Below are 16788 nucleotides of genomic sequence, written 5' to 3'. Positions count from 1 at the left end.
CTCGAATCATTCGATATTATGTGGCCGTTGATTGCCATTTGGGTGTCAAAGAAAATAGATTTTACTGTCCCCTGATCTTGCTGAAGCATTTCGATTGACCCCTGGAGAATAGTATATGTACAATGGTCTACAATGCTATGTAGATGAAACCTCTTCTCGCGTGGTACCACCAATGGCAGGGATACCGTAAAGGGCAAGTTCAAGCACTAAAATTTTATTTAAGTTACCCAGTCTCCTCCTCACGTAGAAGATATAGGCTTTGCCGCTTAGATTGCGGTTAGATTACCAGGAAAGATAACATTTTAATTGGCGCCTGTCGAGGCTATATCCGACGTCTGGTTAGATAGCATCAGTTTCCCGATGATAGATCTAGAGCTTCCGGGCTTGATAGTCGGGGGAAAAGGTGATGTCGAATATCCATCCGTCCGAAATATTGGTTCAAGATGCGCCGAGTAAAGTAGATAAACAATGGGATGTAGAGGTTGGTGATTGTTCTTGATCAGTAGATTGTACCTTACTAGACACTGCAGCACCAAACCTCTGCAACCTTACTGGCTCCAAGACTTTTTCAATCAACAGACATAATGGGCTCCCTAGGCTCTCATGACCACGGTGTCAAGGATGTGTATTCCAAGTATGCTGAGGAGAGGGCTAAACGAATTCGACCCGAGGGACTCGCTCAGTATACCAATGCAAAAGACCTAGCCAAGTTCAAGCATCTGGCTGACGATCCCTGGGCCCATGAAGCTGGAGACCGACAATGGGCATGGCCGGCTGGTTCACAGAATGGTCGCTCTAAAGTTGTGATTGTTGGCACAGGCTTTGGAGGGCTGACTTATGCCATTCGGTTCCTGCTTGAGGCTAATTTGAACCCGTCGGATATCTTGTTTGTCGACAATGCAACAGGCTTTGGCGGAGCTTGGTACTGGAATCGCTACCCTGGCCTGATGTGTGATGTCGAAAGTTCTTGCTACATGCCATTGCTAGAGGAAACTGGATACACGCCGAAAGACAGGTATGCGTATGGCTCTGAATTGAGGAACTATGCAGAACTTCTTGCTTCAAGGTGGAATCTGCAGGATAGGGCATTATGGCGAACTACTGTCCGGTCCGCCAAATGGGATGATGAAAATTCGGAGTGGGTACTCCAAGTCCAGAAATCTTCCTCCGATGGGACCAGCACGGTAGTAGATGTTCGGACCGAGTACTTTGTTCTTACCTCTGGCTTATTGCACAATCCTAAACTTCCTGATGTGCCTGGGATTGGAAAATTCAGCAAACACACTTTTCATACCGCGCGGTGGGATTACGCCTACACTGGTGGTTCCTCAGACAATCCGATGATGAACAAGCTAAAAGATAAGAAAGTCATTTTCGTCGGTACAGGAGCGACTGCGGTTCAAGCAGTTCCTCATCTTGCGAAGTGGGCTAAAAAGCTGTTCGTTGTTCAGCGGACTCCTGCATCTGTTGACATTCGAGATCAACGGAAGATTAATTCGGAAGAGTTCAAAGAGAAGGTTAGCAATCATAGAGGGTGGCAGCGAAGACGACGGGAGAACATGGCTGCCTTTATCAGCAATGCCGCCGAGGATGTTGACCTGATTACAGATTCTTGGATGACTTTCCCGTCTTATTCGGCATTGGTAGGTGGGCCAAATGCGAAGGATTTGACGGATAAGACTGCCAACGACTATATCAATAATCTTCAGGCAATTGACCTGGAGCGTCAAGATCGGATTCGCGCCAGAGTGGACTCGATAGTCGAGGACCATAAGACCGCTCAGCTGTTAAAGCCCTGGTACTCTGGCTGGTGCAAGAGGCCATGTTTCCACGATGACTATCTTCCAGCCTTCAATCAGTCAAATGTGCAGCTTGTCGATACCAAAGGTCGAGGTATTGAGTCATGTACGGAGAATGGGATAATCTGCAATGGCGTTGTGTACGATGCAGATGTTGTGATATTCGGTACAGGATTCGAGCCTTGGACAAGCGGCAGCCCATCACAGCGAGCTGGGTTCAAGATCTTGGGTCGCTATGGCCTGGACATGAATAATAAATGGGAGAATGGAATCGGAACACTCCACGGTCTGATGTCTCGGGGATTCCCAAATCTGTTCATATCGGGAGTCAACCAAACAGGCGCAACGGTCAATTACGCTCACATGGTGGATGTGGCCGCCGTACATGCAGCTCAGATCGTTGCGAGTGTCACCGCAAAAACACACCCTGGCAAGACAAGGCCAGTCATAGAACCAACAGCAGAAGGTGAGGATAACTGGACTCGCAGGATTGTCGAAATGGCATTTGCCTATGCCGGTTTTGGTGGTTGTACTCCCAGCTATACTACTGCGGAAGGACAGGCAACTCGCGAAATGTCACCCGAGGAAAGCTTCAAGGCGGCAATGGGTCTCAATTGGGGAAGTGGTTTCCTTGATTACATTAAAACCATTGAGAACTGGAGAGCAAATGGAAAGTTGGAAGGACTTGATGTTCAGATTGTTGGAGATTGATGTATATCAAGGCTCTGGGTGTCTTCGGAGCGTTTTATGAACTCGTCAATTCGTCAAGTTGAAACAGGAGAAAGGTCTTCAACAGTGTTCGTTTTAAATTGTTCCAGAAAATGTGTGTTGCTCTGGTAAATTGATATAGTTGACTGCCACTAAAAATGATACCGTAGAGATCTCTCGAACAATTCAATAGGCGTTCCACCAAGCAGATTCATTCTACCGAAGCGATGATAGCCAGCACTTCTCGACTTCCGCAATACTCATCCTGCGTGAAAGACACCCTCAAATCTCACCCTTGAATAAAGCATGCCGAGGAGGCCCATACAGCTTATGCCCTCCAGTCGCTAGATATTGGAATACGCCTTCAGGGTCGTACTTTTCAGCCACTGCATGTAAGAACTCCTGAGACTTCTTTCCATAACTTCCAATAACGTCCTGAAATTGGCTTGCATAGTTCATGTATATGAAATCACTCTGAAGCCCAAGTCGGACAGACTTTTCGTTTGTCTTTTCGATTATTGTTGAAAGGGTTGCATATGCAATGTCATCATGAGCTGGGTCGTCCCAGAGAAATACAGGGTTGAATAGAATAAGTGTCTCGTTGGTGTTATCAGCGAGACCAAGAACGTTGCCGCCCCGTTTCGTCATTGGCCGACGCTGTCCTGGTGGGATGATCTGAATGTCACCAGCTGGAATTATGCCCGGACTTTTCAAAACCTTTTCGGATTCAGCCACGAATGTCTCCACATAGAAGGTTAGAAGAAGAATATCCGCCTTGCCTGTGGAGGCCCAGAAAGAGCTCCGGTAGCCACGCGGGGCTCTCTCAGCCATCGCGACAGTGAGCTGAGATTGATTCGTTATAGCGGTCTCATCTTCGATTGCTGGAATGTCCATGAACTCTCGCATGACGGAAGCATCTGAGACTGGAGCGCAGTACTCAAGATCCAGCTGCCATACCCATTGGCCGTTTTGATAAAGCAAGTTTAGGATGACAGATGCTTTCGAGTCTTCTTCCACTAGAGAGGCATAATTCATGAAGGCTCGTGTTATATCCGGCGTTTTATCATATTTGCAAATCCTTGAGCCACCCCACATAGGTGTATTAGGATAGGCATCCAGGTGAAAGGCAGTGACAATGCCGAAATTGGATCCACCACCGCGCAAAGCTTTGTACAAGTCACTGTTCTGCTCTTCACTCGCTATTACCATGGAGCCATTTGCGAGGACAATTTCATACGCCACAATATTATCACAACCAAAGCCATACTGGGAGGACTGGAATGAGATTCCACCTGATACGATTTAGCGTGGAGCACATTAGAACAGGAACGAGGACACTGACCTCCAAGGAGGAACCCTCCAATTCCAACACCTGCGTCTCGCCCACCGATTACTGTCACATTCAGCGGCTCAAGAGCTGTGTAAACATTTAGCCAACGACTTCCAGGGCCAAGTGTGACGACGCTCCGGTCATCTGATAGATTGATCTGATCGATTTTCCCTAGATCTATTGTGATTCCTTGACTAATGCTAGACTGGCCATCATAACATCCATGACCCCCGCTTTTGACTGCGAAGGGGCATCTCAAAGACTTCAACAGAACGACAGCCAATGAGACTTCTCCAGCGCTTATGGGTTGATATATGCACCGAGAATTAGATTCCGCCTGGTTTTTAGTCCAGTAACCAAACTTGGCACGCTCATATGCGGGAGTGAAGGGAGTGAGGACTGTTCCAGGGCGAATGGCAGCTAAAATCTCGCACTTCGAGCCATTAGCAGTGGGTTTTCACAAAGGGAGACGAGTCGAGAACAAACTTACAGCTCGGGAGCAGGTATCAGTGGTCACTAATTGATCGAAACTTCCAGAGATTGCTGACGGTCCGAGAAATTGTCCTTGACCTGCTTGGAGATGTAAATCCCGGATAGAGGTCTGGAAGGTGAGATTCTCTGCGTTTGAAATGGAACGAAGAACACCGAGCAAGACACTGATCAGATAGAAAGAAAAGAGGTCCATCCTTTTGTTCATCAAGGTAATCTTCATTAGATTGTCAACTGGAAGCAGTCAATGCTAGAGCACACACGCAAAACATCAGCATTAATGAGCTCTGAGCAATCGTAGGTAAGTAGCATCTCGCTATGATGTACAGAATCTGTTCATACATGCCCTCATCTTCAGCAGCATGATTTCTAAGCATTTTAGACATGAACCTGCCGACGGCCAGAAAGCCTGACCTCTCTGTAGTTAGAGTTGCCACGTGAAACCCCATCTTGCGTCGCTGTTCTGAAGAAACGGAAGCTAACTACTGTAGCTGAATATTATCGGAATTTGTAGATCTTGAAGTGAGCTTTGATCGTCGCGAGTGGGACAGCCCCTCTACGGCCGCAGCCTCGTATTGTTAGCCCAGCTGCTTCGTACCTAGGTAGTTAGTTAGGGCGGAAGTAGTTTGCAACCGCGACGGATATGTCAGCTGCAGATTCCCACGGGCACCCCAGTGACGCCCCTCGGGCCCAGATATGCAGGGATAAAACTCGCCGAGACGCCAAATTTCCGGGGTATCTTTATGCGATCCCTTATCTAGCCGAGTTTTTGTGACTGCGCCCTTAAAGCCGCTTTGCCGCTACTCTTTCGACGATGACGGGTAGCTTTGCCAATCCTGCAGCTTGGTGGGGAAGTGTACGACGACCCCATGACTCAAGCTTAGAGGTTGTTCAAAAACTACCCCGTATCTAACCTGTTCTTTATCTATCCTCATCTTCATAGTATCTCAATTTCGAGCCGTAGCCACATTGGAGCCTACAATTCAATCGGCATCGTTTGGAGGCTTGTAAATTCTCCAATGGGTGCCGCAGCACAGCCTAAGAGGCTATCCATCTATGCAGTTCAGAGGCCCCGCAAGTCTCGTAGTAAGAACGGATGCCTGCAGTGCAAATGTCGTCGGAAGAAATGCAGCGAAGAATGGCCGATATGCAAGGCCTGTGAAAGATCAGGACTGCAGTGTACCTGGCCCACTGGTTCGGCGAAGAAAACGTCAGCCAAAACGCTGCGTGACAAAGCTGCGACTGAGAAGAATCTGTCCACAATATCTGTGAAATCAAGTTCTGGTGGCCACGGGAGTGACTCTGCAGCTGCGCCTGAGGTACATCCGTCTGATACAATCGGATGGGATTCTGGAGATGAATACTTTGACGAAACCGAGTTCTTGTCCACTACACTGACAGAACTTCGCAAACTGGAGGAGGATCTCCTACAGTCATGCATTCTGCCTGGATATGGAAGTCCAACTCCTGGAAGTGCCATTTCACGCGAAGGCCCTGATGCCCACATATTATTTGATCACTTTTGCCAGAAGACAGTCCTATGGCTCTTGAATTGCAACGACTATAACTACATCATTGAGAAGCATATCATCCCGCTGGCGACAACGAATTCGCTGATTCTACACGCCATGCTAGCACTGAGCGGTGTGCATCTGCGCCATGTAATGCCTTCTATCGAGGCAGAGGCACTCAAGTATTATACATCTGCATTGTGTGAGCTTAACCAAGTCTTATCGGACCAGCTCCAATCTCAGAAAAAGGACTACAGGATCTTACTGACAACCATGTTTCTCCTGTGTCACTATGAGGTAAGTCTTAAATATGAGCGACTTTTCCTTGCGGACAAAAGGTGCTAAATCACCTCACAGATAGTTGATGGCGGAACCTACGGGGCTGCTCTGCAGCACGTCAGAGCATGTCGTGGATTTGTATATGTCGCACTTGAACACGTCCATGATCCTGAGCACCAGGAGCTTGCTGTACTGCTGATCGAGTCATATGGCTACTTCTCATTGATAGCAAATTTGAGTGGTTCTGTCAACGATGAGAACATCCGTCTCGGGCTCGAATTCTCCACCTCGGTCATGCCGTTGATCAAGGATTTCCCTAGCTTCGGATCTATGTTTGCCTACGAGCCCGAGTATCTTTGCCTCACCCCTATCATCGCCCGATTATCCAGACACAGAAAGTCTCGAGCAGCATTACCACTGGATCAGTTATACTCTGCTTTGTTTAACACATTGCAGAACAGCCTTCACTGGGAATCGCCCCTTGATGATTCAAGCGACGTGGTGGCGGAGATGGTCACGCACAAAGAATTGCTCATCAAAGATCTCAAGACACAAGCCTTACTAATAGTCCTAGAAGCATCCTTTTATCGGGAAGATGGGACATCGGCCGATTTAGCGACAGTTTTGCAGCCGCTGATCGAGCATGCGATGTTTCTTGTAACTCATATCGAAGCAACCGATGCTGATTATGGCTTATGTTGGCCGTACATCGTTGTAGGGTCACATTTGCGGGATAAACAGGGGCAGAAGATGATCATGCGACGGATAGAGGAAATACAGTCTCACATGCCTATGCAGAAATCAATAGGCGAACTTTTTCGATCTCTCTGGGATGATCCACTCGCATTTGGATTGGTGGGCGTGGAGAAAATTACTATGTTGCATGGGGCGAATTCATTCATCTGCTGAAAATGAGTACTTTGCTCCAGTTGGTATCTGTGCTCCAAATGCAAGGCATATTCGACTACAAACTGTCTACCATGCCACTTAACTCCTCGTCCCCACCCCCTTGTGAAATTCTTTTCTCGATACTGTCCGCAAAGGATGTCAATCCAATAGACTCCACATTGAATTCTTCATATGTCCGCACAAAAGTCCGCAAAGATGAGAGATGATTACTTAGTCGACACCCATTTTCATCCTTGTATTTTCCAGAATCCATCTGCTGTGCAATGGGAACCAGGTAATGTTCCGAAAGTTGTAAAATAGGAACAATCCATTCTCTGGTGAAGGGTTCTGCCAAGCCCGGTTTCCATAGTCCTGATCGTTTCAATAGTGCCATTGCTGATAGATACCCTGCGCAGACTGTGTAATAAGCGGTATCTATCATTGCTTCTTGTAATGCCGCTCTAGTTGGATCCTCGTCATCAAGATATACCGCTTTTCCCAAGACCTCGAGTGATTCCTTAATGGGCTCGAAATACTCCACTGGGCCACTATACAATGCGTTCGTTTCGGGAAGACCAACCTGGGCAGGATAGGCGAGCATCGCCCCTTGAATAAAGGCGTCGAACGATTTGTCTTTCGTGAGTTCAGAGGATTTGAGTACTTCTGAGGGAGTGCCTGTACTGAAATTCACCAGTGTCTTTCCAGAACCCACCGTGGGGTCGAGAGACTCTACTATTGCCTTGAATGCCCTGCTGTCCGTGATGACTGTGATGACCAATTGACTCGCCTGAATACAGGCTCCCGCTGTCTCGTATGCATTTACGTTGTGTTCGAGAGCTGTTAAGGCAGATGCCTTTCCCGAGGAACGGTTCCAAACTGATACCTGGTGTCCTTTGCGAGCGAATGCCTTCGCTATGGCAGTACCCATGTATCCAAGGCCAAGTACTGACACAGAGTGAAGTTGTCTCTCACGATGAGTGTCATGAGGTACGCTGGAGCGACTCATAGTGGCAGACATGAGTTTCAATTCCTTTGTTTTCTATTGGGGTGAGCACGGGTGAGCCACAATTCATACATCTCTTCCTGTCTCGCAGAAGACCTAATCACATACCGAAAAGGACGTCGATCCAGCAGGGTAACCCAACCCGCAATTTGGCACAGGGGCAGTCTGTGGTACGTCCCATGCATTACGGCGCCCAGACTCTTATCGCAGAGTTCTTATCTAACCGCAGAATTGTGGGACACCCCCGGGTGCCCCCTAGCCACTTCCGCATATCGAAGCGAACTCACTCTAAGTGGGGATTCGCTTTCCGGATTCGAGAGGGGCAAGGGCCCTTGCGGGTCGTGAGGAGAGTCCGCGTCCTCGTTGAAGGTCTAATCTGTTCAAAATTCTAGATGGTAAATTTGACCCATTCTATGACGGCGGCCGAGGACCGCGACGTAGGTATTATTTTTGCATGAACCAAATGTTCGTCCACCGACGGAGAACGAGATAGTGGTTCTGTAACACCACAGCTTGGATATAAAGTCAGGAAGTTGTCGGTCCAAACCCTCATAGTGCTTTACATTCAACGCCAAAGCACTAATTTGGCCGGAACAACACATCTTTGAAGCTAAGTTTGATCCCAACGCTCATCGAAATCACCGCAGACATGAAGGTCTCTGTTGCAGGAACAGGAAACGTTGCGCAATACCTGATCGAGGAAATTCCAAAATATGGACACGAACTCGTTGTTCTGACGCGAAAAGAAAAACCTGGGAAGATTTACACACAGCGGGCAACAGACTATAGCCTGGCATCACTCATATCAATCCTAGACGACCTCGGTGTTGAGGCGTTAGTCTCTACGATCGCAGATTTTGAAAATCCTCCTGTCGCAACTAGGATTCACTTCGATATGCTCGAGGCCTGTAAGCAATCGAAGATATGCAAAAGCTATATCCCATCGGAATGGACCTGTGATGTTCTTAACTATCCCGAACAACCGATGTTCCTTGCTGAGGCTAATAAGAAACTACATGACGCACTCAAACAAAGTCAGGATATACGGTGGACGATCTTCGCGAACTCGTGGTTCATGGACTATATAGTGCCAGCCTCACAACGATATCTTCGCGATATCGGAGCCTTATGGCCAATGGACCACACAACTAAAGTGTTCACTATATACGGACCAGGAGATCAGCTATTCTCCGTTTGTTCCGTGCGAGATGCGGCCAAGGCCATCGCTGCCCTTCTTGGGACCTCGGAGCCATGGGATCCATATACGTTCGTGGCGGGGGATCACATCACGCTCAGTGGGCTATTTTCTGCCATGAAGAGAAGAGATCCTAGTTGGAAGAGTAAGACTAAGTCGCTGGCAGAGACCCTCAAACCAATCATTGAGAATACGTCCTCTGAAGCGGCTATGTTGAGCTACTTTGAGCTCCTTATCTACTCTGGCGCCTCGAACCTACCTAGGGCGGAAGTACTAAGGCAGCGTACGAAATATTTTCCAAATCTGCACTTTCAGACAGTGGAAGAACTTTTGAGCCTTGCAGAAGCACACCCCGGTACTATTGTTTAACCAGGATCTTTGTTGGACCTAGATGACTACAAATAAAAATATCCAATTCAGATTTAATTAAATCACCAATTTTATTGTGTTATTCAATCCCGCATGAGCTATTTTGGGCCTGTTAGCCGATGTTAATGGAATGACTCTTCTCATTCCACAAGGTCCAGTTCTTATATGCAGTTTTCGTACCCGCGAAATCAGACAACATAAAAGCTCTTCCATCAAGAAGTTACGAAAATCCAAAGGCCTAGACTGAAGTGCTGAAGTGAGTTTAGAATACGTAGGTATTGCGCCATCTAATATTGAAGGCATATATGGTGGAATAAGGCTAGATCCTCATCAGGTCCAGTCTACCAATTGATGTAAACTTGACACTAATCTCTGACCGTAGTCTTTCAGTTTCCGTGTAGTTGTTCGATGTAGATAGGTTTTGGAATCTCATATCTACTCTTCACGACAAACCAATTCGTGAAAGTAGCCAGCAGCAACCCAATGAACACGACAGGCGACCAATTCATACCGCTGGCGGTGACCGGGTAGTAGCTTGGAAGGCATAGCGTAACCTCAGTCAATGTCAACCATGCTAAAGCCAAGGCGTTAATAAAAGGCCCTGCGTGGCCCATATTGAAGGTCCTTTTCGTCGGGAGTGTCTTCCGTCCTTTTATCATCATGAAAAAGATTGGGATCCAGTAAGTCACATTCAGGCAAACGATGGAACTGCCGAAGATACCGTTGAGCACTGTGTATGGCCCAAAGACCAGAAGTGAAAGTGAAGCTGCAAGCGTGGAGCATGCGACCACGGCGACAACCGGTACCTGCAAGCTCTGGTGTGTACGCCCAAAGATCCGGCCTGCTGGTAAGCCCCCCGTCCTCGCAAATGCCCACAGAAGACGGCTAGCACCCGTCAATAGCGCGGAGGTAGCATTGCTGTTGACGACGACCATGATACAGGTCACAGTGATAATCCAACCGCGGTTGTCCCAGGCATCGGCCGCAACTTGTAAGGCTGCCTGGTGGCCCAGTGGATCCGACATATTCTCAGGATGAGTGGTGCAGAAGATAATCGCAAAGACCATAATCAAGCCCCCAATTCCGTTGAGACAGGTCGTACCAAACATGACAAGTGGAATTGTTCTCTCTGGATTGGGAACTTCCTCCGCCAGATGTGATGCGGCGTCTGGGACAGACATTGTGAGAAGGCCCGGAAGGAACCCCAAGAGGAAGACATAGCCATCAGATGACCATCCAGTCTCGTTGGTGACGTTCAGAAAGGCATCCTTCGCCGAGTTCTTTGGGGAGGTTTTGGCGAGCAGTACTACAAAAACATAGAATGCTGCACAATTAAGGAAAACAACCATGACCTTGTTGATACTCGGCAGGAGTCGGACGCCGAGAGTGTTGAAGGTGGTGGCCAATATAATCGTTGCAGCTGAAAGAACATATATCTGATAAAGTTCCGGGGTATATGAGCTGATAATGACCATGCCGAACGCGACATAAAAGTTGGCGCTGTATACTGCTGCTCCTGCGGCACCGAGTGTCCATGCAAGTGTCGTCAACATGCCAACGACATAGCTCAAGAGTCGGGCCCATCTCGGTGGTGCTAGAGAGCCTGTCCAGAATACCTGGCCTACTCAGACGATAAGCAAGTGTGGTCATGAATGAGAACCTTTGGAGGAAGAGTATCAATACCTGAAGCGTGCGGTAGAAATGCAGCAATCTCTGCCAAGCTGGCGGCTACAGAGATTTGACCAACCATAGACACCAGGAAACACCAAAAGAAATAAGAGGTACCACCAACCCCCGTGACAAGGCTTGAATACAGGAGGACTGCGATGGGAGCAGCAGTAATGGAGAAGTGAACGCCAATCAAGCTCAATGTGCTGAATCGATCTTGCTTTAGCTCAATTCTTTCGAAGACCTGGCCCTCAGACCTGCTTGCTTCCGTCAAGGTAGCCTCAAGATTGACATCCATCGTGGATGGAGACTTGTCTGTTTTGTCCATGTTGGGTGTGGATCGATATTTCCGAGAGAACTCGGTCTTTTGGATGATCATGTCCTACTGGACAAGGCGTTCTGTCACATTTATATGGCTGATGAAACGAGGCTCATCGAGTTGGCCATCATTGCAGTCGAGGCCTTGGTATCGTTTGCTTCTGGATAACAGCAACATAGAGGCCTGGACATTTGGCGCGACATTGCTGTGCAAAAGGTGAGCCACGGAGAGTGCATTCATTGTTTGCGGCGCGGCTAGATAAGAAAGTGTTTCCGGTGCGGTTAGATGAGAGCAAACCTAGGTAGTTCCCGAGAGTCCAACCGATATCCAGCGTCGCCCACTTGATGGGTCTGAACTCTCAGGACTTCTCGTATAACATGGTCCTCGGCTCTGTATCTCGCTTAGATAGATTCCTCCATGTGGGTCCCTCCGGACTCATTGGGGGATATATCGGGCATGAAGTCTACTTGGGAAGCTGATGTTTCGTTTAGATTGTTGAAAGCTCCCTCGATGTCGACACTCGGTCAAGCGGGCCGATGTGAGGAGCTCACGAGGACGACATACGAAGGTCGGTCCTCAGCCATAGCGTTCAAGAAGACCTCCAATTAGTCCTATTTAGGCCTTCCCCAGAGGACTAACTTAGCGACTCAGCGGGATATCTGAGCCGTCCTTCACAATGTTAAGAAAAGAAGCACACTCACACGAATTGAAAATATGGGCACGCCAACTCAAAGCATCGAGATGCACTTGAATCTGGACGGAGCGATGAGGTGATGAGATCTCATATTTTCAATATGTTCACGTACCGGCTTCACGAACGCCTGTCGGAGTCTTTGCAAAAACGAGTAAAGACTTTCTCTCGCCAGTTGTAAAGATCGTCTATCGTGTGATAGATTCGTTTGCGATGGCTCAGGCACCGTGAGTCTAGCTGTCGACTCAAACCCATGTTTGGATTATGCCTGCCTGGCAAGCTTCAAGATGCTCCGTATCGCTCACCAATACAAATGGCTCTACGGCAAGGACACGGGAGCCCACTTTTTAGGCAGTGCGAAGGCGAGATGCAGCAACGAGCTCAAAGAGAAGACAAAGGCAACATGGGAAAGGTGCAGGACGCACCGGAGAGGTAATGCAGATGTCCAGCACTAAAAACACATACGGAACTCAAGGATGTTTGAGCATGATTTCCTCTAGAATAGGCATAACAGCAGTCAACTGTCTCGATGACAAGTACTTCTCTTTCATGGTGTCCAAGAATTTCTACAAAGACATAGATACAAATACATTGCAATTTTGCAAGGGGTCTGTTCGTCCAATAAGATCCCACTCTTTATTTGGAATGCTCAACTGCCAACACCATCGTGGCAACTGGAATGTACAGTTTCCTGAAGTGAGATTACAACAAACATCCCCAATAACAACGACGCATGCCCGCATACTTCTCGCCATTCCAAAGAAATCAGTGAGTGCGAGTCTCCCCCTCCAGCCAACTTCACCTACACCCCAGCCAGCAAGTACCAGAAGCAAATCAACCAATTGCAGGGCTCACACTGAGGAAGCGCCATGGAGTTTCTAGGAAACCATTCAAGTTCAGGGCGAGTCAGGGTATACGAAGAATCGGGCAGTGCGATTGGCGATTCATCAAGTCCCACCAGAAATAAGGGGAAAGGCAGGGGTGGAGCTCGAAATCCGCTTGCAGAGATGACGCCACGCACAGTCGCACAACGGGATGGCAAGTCAACAGATCAACTCGACCGGTTGAGCACGAGTCCCACTCGAGAACGAAGCCAGGTGAATAGTGATCTCGCGGCTAAGCCGAAAAAGAATGATGACCGGGTATCAGATGATGTACGATTTGTGGTCTGGTATCATTGTCGAACATCACTCAAATTCGATGCCATCGCACTGTGGTACAACGCGACATACCCACAAGCGAACTTAAGCATGGATGGTGTGCAGGCGAAGGCGATCTTTGAAAAGGTGAAGGGTGGTTGGGACAACAAAAAAAGAGATTTTGAACATGACCGAGTCCCTCTGCCTCTCGATCAAGGATGGCATCTGTGCGACCACCATATGAGTTGTTCAAATAAGCTATATCAAGACAGAAAGACCCTGATGCGAAATCCGAAGACTAGAGTGGCCGGGATCGCGTTGATGAAAGAGATGGTGACGACCATCTGGGACGGGACGTGGGAAGAATTGCTGCAATGCCCAAGAGATCATGAAAATATCCAGGGAGGTGAATTCCAGAATCCTACTGCTCGGTCGCATCATCCGGACAACGTCGATCAGCCTATCCAAGATATCCAAAATAACCTGAAAAGTCGATCTCCAGCCCACGAACATACGAGGGAGAACACAGACAACAACCAGGGAGGGAACACTGAGGGCATCTCGGGGGGTCACATTGCCGAAAACGGCCCTGACTCATGGAACGATTTGACACACCATCCATTTCGATACGCGGTGAGGTGGTTGGGGGGGCCCACGGTGCTCTTGCTCTTCATGAATTGGTTTCTGAAAAGCCTTTTCATTCTTTGGCTTATAACGGATCCGCTTGCGCTTCCGTCCCCGGCAGCTAACTTGCAAAAATTCTCTCCAAGCTGGCAAGAGATGAGTTTGATGAGCTATGGGGGCCTCAGTATGCTCGATGACATTCAAGGATGGCTGGTGCGCGAAACGCGAATGTTTCGAGGTATAGATGAGGCGCCTGAGTTGTCCATAATCGAGGGTTGTACCTTGGCAGTTGCTGGGATGTCAGCAGCTACCGGATTCGCAGTATGGCAAGATTGGCGTTTCAAAGACACGATACTGGAGATGTCGAAGATATTTCGACACCATCACTCAAGCCCTGGGGCAAATTTGACTTCCTCATAGCCTGGCGTTGGAGATGAGTTATAAAAACCTGTCAAGCGACAAGTATTGCCCAGAGTCAATGAATGTTGGTCTGATGCTACGGATAGCGAAAGCTCACGAGCGCCACCAGCGACTATTGCCTCGACCCCCACCGCCTGCTGCATAAGCGGATTCGTCTTCTTCGAACTTGAGCCTTTCTACCACTTCGCGGGCACGGTAACTCTTCACGAATTTCCAGGCTTCTGTATCGGCTAGATTCCATGCTTCGGCCACCCCACGAATCTTGCCAAGCTGCTGATCCTTACTATTGATCGTATCTCTTGCTTTACGCAAAAGATTTACCTCAATGGCCTTTTGTTCCTCTGAGGGTGGATTCGGATCCGTGCCTTTCTTCTTTTCCATTGGCATGCCAGGAAGCGGCTTCCATCTTTCAGGACCTGGTACAGGAGGAAGAGACTCGCCATGAGAGATTGAAGTGCGTGGGACTGGGAAGCCAAGAAACCAATCCACATGCTCAAGCCAGTCCTCTGGAAAAGGTGCTATCTTCTCCAGGATGGGGTGAGCATCGTTGGTGGGTGATTTAGGGGGTGGTGGAGGTGGCCAGAACGAGGCCGGGAAATGTTCAGTGGTGAACCACAAAGACCGACTGCGGCCATAATCGGAAGCAACGGCATCCTTCAAGCTCACCACTCGACTTGGACCACCTCGAGCATTCCCGAGAAGATCTCGGGTTACAGCAGTAATCCACGGATCCCGATCCGTGTGTCGTCTGATATGTGCAACAGATATCGCCTCAGACTGATTTGCCAAGGTCACCATCGTGTACGGATGAGGCACGGTTGCGATTGTGAACAAGTTGGAGGTATTTCTGAAGGCAGGAGCAGTAGTGATCCTCATTTTGGAGCCTACACATGGGCTACATTTTGAGCGATTTGGCGGGCATGATGATTGCAATATTGAATTTGGACACTCAGTCAGAAGACGAGCAAGGTCTTGTGCAGGTTTCACGAGCGTGAATGTGTGAGCTGGTAGTGGCTGCAGCACGGCAATCCCACTACTGAAAGTGTTTTGCCAGACGGTATGCAGGTGTGCGAGCATGAGTTGATTGAGAGAACGACGGCCTTTGTTTGGATCTTTAACCAGTTGTTCTGCTAGGGCTTTGTATTTTGAAGTAATCGTTTCCATGTCATAATGTGCGATTGAAATTGGCTGTTCAACCCTGAAATGATCCGAGTTGATCGCTTCTATCACACTTTTGAATGTGCTCAACTTCACGTTATCCAGCGCAGACTTGATCGCATCATTGATTTGTGTTTGTTCTCCTGCAAATAAACCAGACCCTAGGCCTTCGAGTTTGGTGAGCTGTGCATATTGTCCACGACGGAAGTGAGACAAGAGCGGATCGTCATAAGGGCCCATAGGCAGACAATATGCACGAGCAAGTAAACCAGTACCCATGTGAGCCCACGCAAGCCATTGTCTGAACTCTTGCTCAAGAGGTGCAGGCATTCCTTTGGCATGAAGAGTCTGATACAGAGGGTGGCTCATTGACTCGGCCTCGGTCAGGATGACAGGTCGGAATCCATGTGCCCACCAAGCCCGACGCCATAGTAATAATAATTCTTGATCGATCTTCTTTGTTTCCTCATCTCTTTTCAAGGTTGTGTCATAGAACACATAGACTGGAGCTCGTTCGAGCTGAAGAGGTAATACCATGCGGTCTTCGTCGAGGGTAATCGAGGAGGAGAAAGGATTGAGCCATTTCCAATCACTGTACCACGAACTGTCGCCATGTGTACTGTTCTTCTGCTCGGGAGGCTTATGTGCTGATCTCTGGAACGAAAATCGGAAGTTCGGAATTGTTTCTCGAATACTCTCTGCGTACCCAATGGGGTCTTTGACACTGTCAACCACGGGTCGAGACGAATCAGAAAAGATTATGATGCCAAATAAAAAGATCGCGCCAATGATAATATATTTGGACAAACGCCGTGGAGCCATCGCAATGCAACCAAGAAGGAAGAGGGGGGAAACAATACAGCAAGAGAGAATATCATATAGAGAGGGACCAGGGAAATGCAGGCTCAATCATCGTGAGAACTCCCTGAACCATCAAGACTCCAAATAGCACGAGGGAAGAAAGCCAGACAGGAAGTCCCCCTGTTGATTTAGTTTTCTTCAGAAGCTGTTAGTCCCGCGTATCATCATCGGGAGGCTTGGGGGCTGCGTAACGCGATAGAGACTCGTGGCTGTGGTTGACCAACTGGAAATTAGCAGTGGGAAAGGAGCCGACATGTCGGAGGTCGGATAAACCTCGATGCCAAGATTTCGGGCCGTCAATTATTCCGACATCGGATTGGTGCTCTTCACAAAATTT

General features: G+C 48.4%; 8 protein-coding genes across 8 annotated transcripts; 4 read left to right on the top strand and 4 right to left on the bottom strand.

The window, feature by feature from the left end:
- Positions 1 to 584: 584 nt before the first annotated feature.
- On the top strand, positions 585 to 2510 carry LTR84_005001 (uncharacterized protein; the record flags this gene model as incomplete). Its single annotated transcript, XM_064848573.1, has 1 exon — positions 585 to 2510. One exon carries the CDS (start codon positions 585 to 587, stop codon positions 2508 to 2510), a length of 1926 nt encoding a protein of 641 aa, XP_064711197.1.
- A 279-nt stretch (positions 2511 to 2789) lies between these two features.
- Positions 2790 to 4522, bottom strand: LTR84_005000 (uncharacterized protein; the record flags this gene model as incomplete). Its single annotated transcript, XM_064848572.1, has 3 exons — positions 2790 to 3799; positions 3850 to 4270; positions 4328 to 4522. 3 exons carry the CDS (start codon positions 4520 to 4522, stop codon positions 2790 to 2792), a joined length of 1626 nt encoding a protein of 541 aa, XP_064711196.1.
- Positions 4523 to 5345: 823 nt separating this feature from the next.
- LTR84_004999 (uncharacterized protein) lies at positions 5346 to 7025 on the top strand (the record flags this gene model as incomplete). Its single annotated transcript, XM_064848571.1, has 2 exons — positions 5346 to 6134; positions 6195 to 7025. 2 exons carry the CDS (start codon positions 5346 to 5348, stop codon positions 7023 to 7025), a joined length of 1620 nt encoding a protein of 539 aa, XP_064711195.1.
- A 55-nt stretch (positions 7026 to 7080) lies between these two features.
- On the bottom strand, positions 7081 to 8010 carry LTR84_004998 (uncharacterized protein; the record flags this gene model as incomplete). The annotated part of the gene is made up of 1 exon (XM_064848570.1): positions 7081 to 8010. The coding sequence occupies one exon, from the start codon at positions 8008 to 8010 to the stop codon at positions 7081 to 7083; it is 930 nt and encodes a 309-aa protein (XP_064711194.1).
- Positions 8011 to 8656: 646 nt separating this feature from the next.
- LTR84_004997 (uncharacterized protein) lies at positions 8657 to 9571 on the top strand (the record flags this gene model as incomplete). Its single annotated transcript, XM_064848569.1, has 1 exon — positions 8657 to 9571. One exon carries the CDS (start codon positions 8657 to 8659, stop codon positions 9569 to 9571), a length of 915 nt encoding a protein of 304 aa, XP_064711193.1.
- A 386-nt stretch (positions 9572 to 9957) lies between these two features.
- On the bottom strand, positions 9958 to 11567 carry LTR84_004996 (uncharacterized protein; the record flags this gene model as incomplete). Its single annotated transcript, XM_064848568.1, has 2 exons — positions 9958 to 11192; positions 11357 to 11567. 2 exons carry the CDS (start codon positions 11565 to 11567, stop codon positions 9958 to 9960), a joined length of 1446 nt encoding a protein of 481 aa, XP_064711192.1.
- A 1689-nt stretch (positions 11568 to 13256) lies between these two features.
- LTR84_004995 (uncharacterized protein) lies at positions 13257 to 14432 on the top strand (the record flags this gene model as incomplete). The annotated part of the gene is made up of 1 exon (XM_064848567.1): positions 13257 to 14432. The coding sequence occupies one exon, from the start codon at positions 13257 to 13259 to the stop codon at positions 14430 to 14432; it is 1176 nt and encodes a 391-aa protein (XP_064711191.1).
- A 93-nt stretch (positions 14433 to 14525) lies between these two features.
- LTR84_004994 (uncharacterized protein) lies at positions 14526 to 16412 on the bottom strand (the record flags this gene model as incomplete). Its single annotated transcript, XM_064848566.1, has 1 exon — positions 14526 to 16412. One exon carries the CDS (start codon positions 16410 to 16412, stop codon positions 14526 to 14528), a length of 1887 nt encoding a protein of 628 aa, XP_064711190.1.
- Positions 16413 to 16788: the final 376 nt, after the last annotated feature.

Source organism: Exophiala bonariae, assembly GCF_035927105.1.
Source record: "Exophiala bonariae strain CCFEE 5792 chromosome Unknown scaffold_2, whole genome shotgun sequence".
Classification (NCBI taxonomy): Eukaryota; Fungi; Ascomycota; class Eurotiomycetes; order Chaetothyriales; family Herpotrichiellaceae; genus Exophiala; species Exophiala bonariae.
The sequence above is the reverse complement of the archived record's forward strand: the minus strand, read 5'-3'. Positions and strand labels throughout refer to the sequence as shown.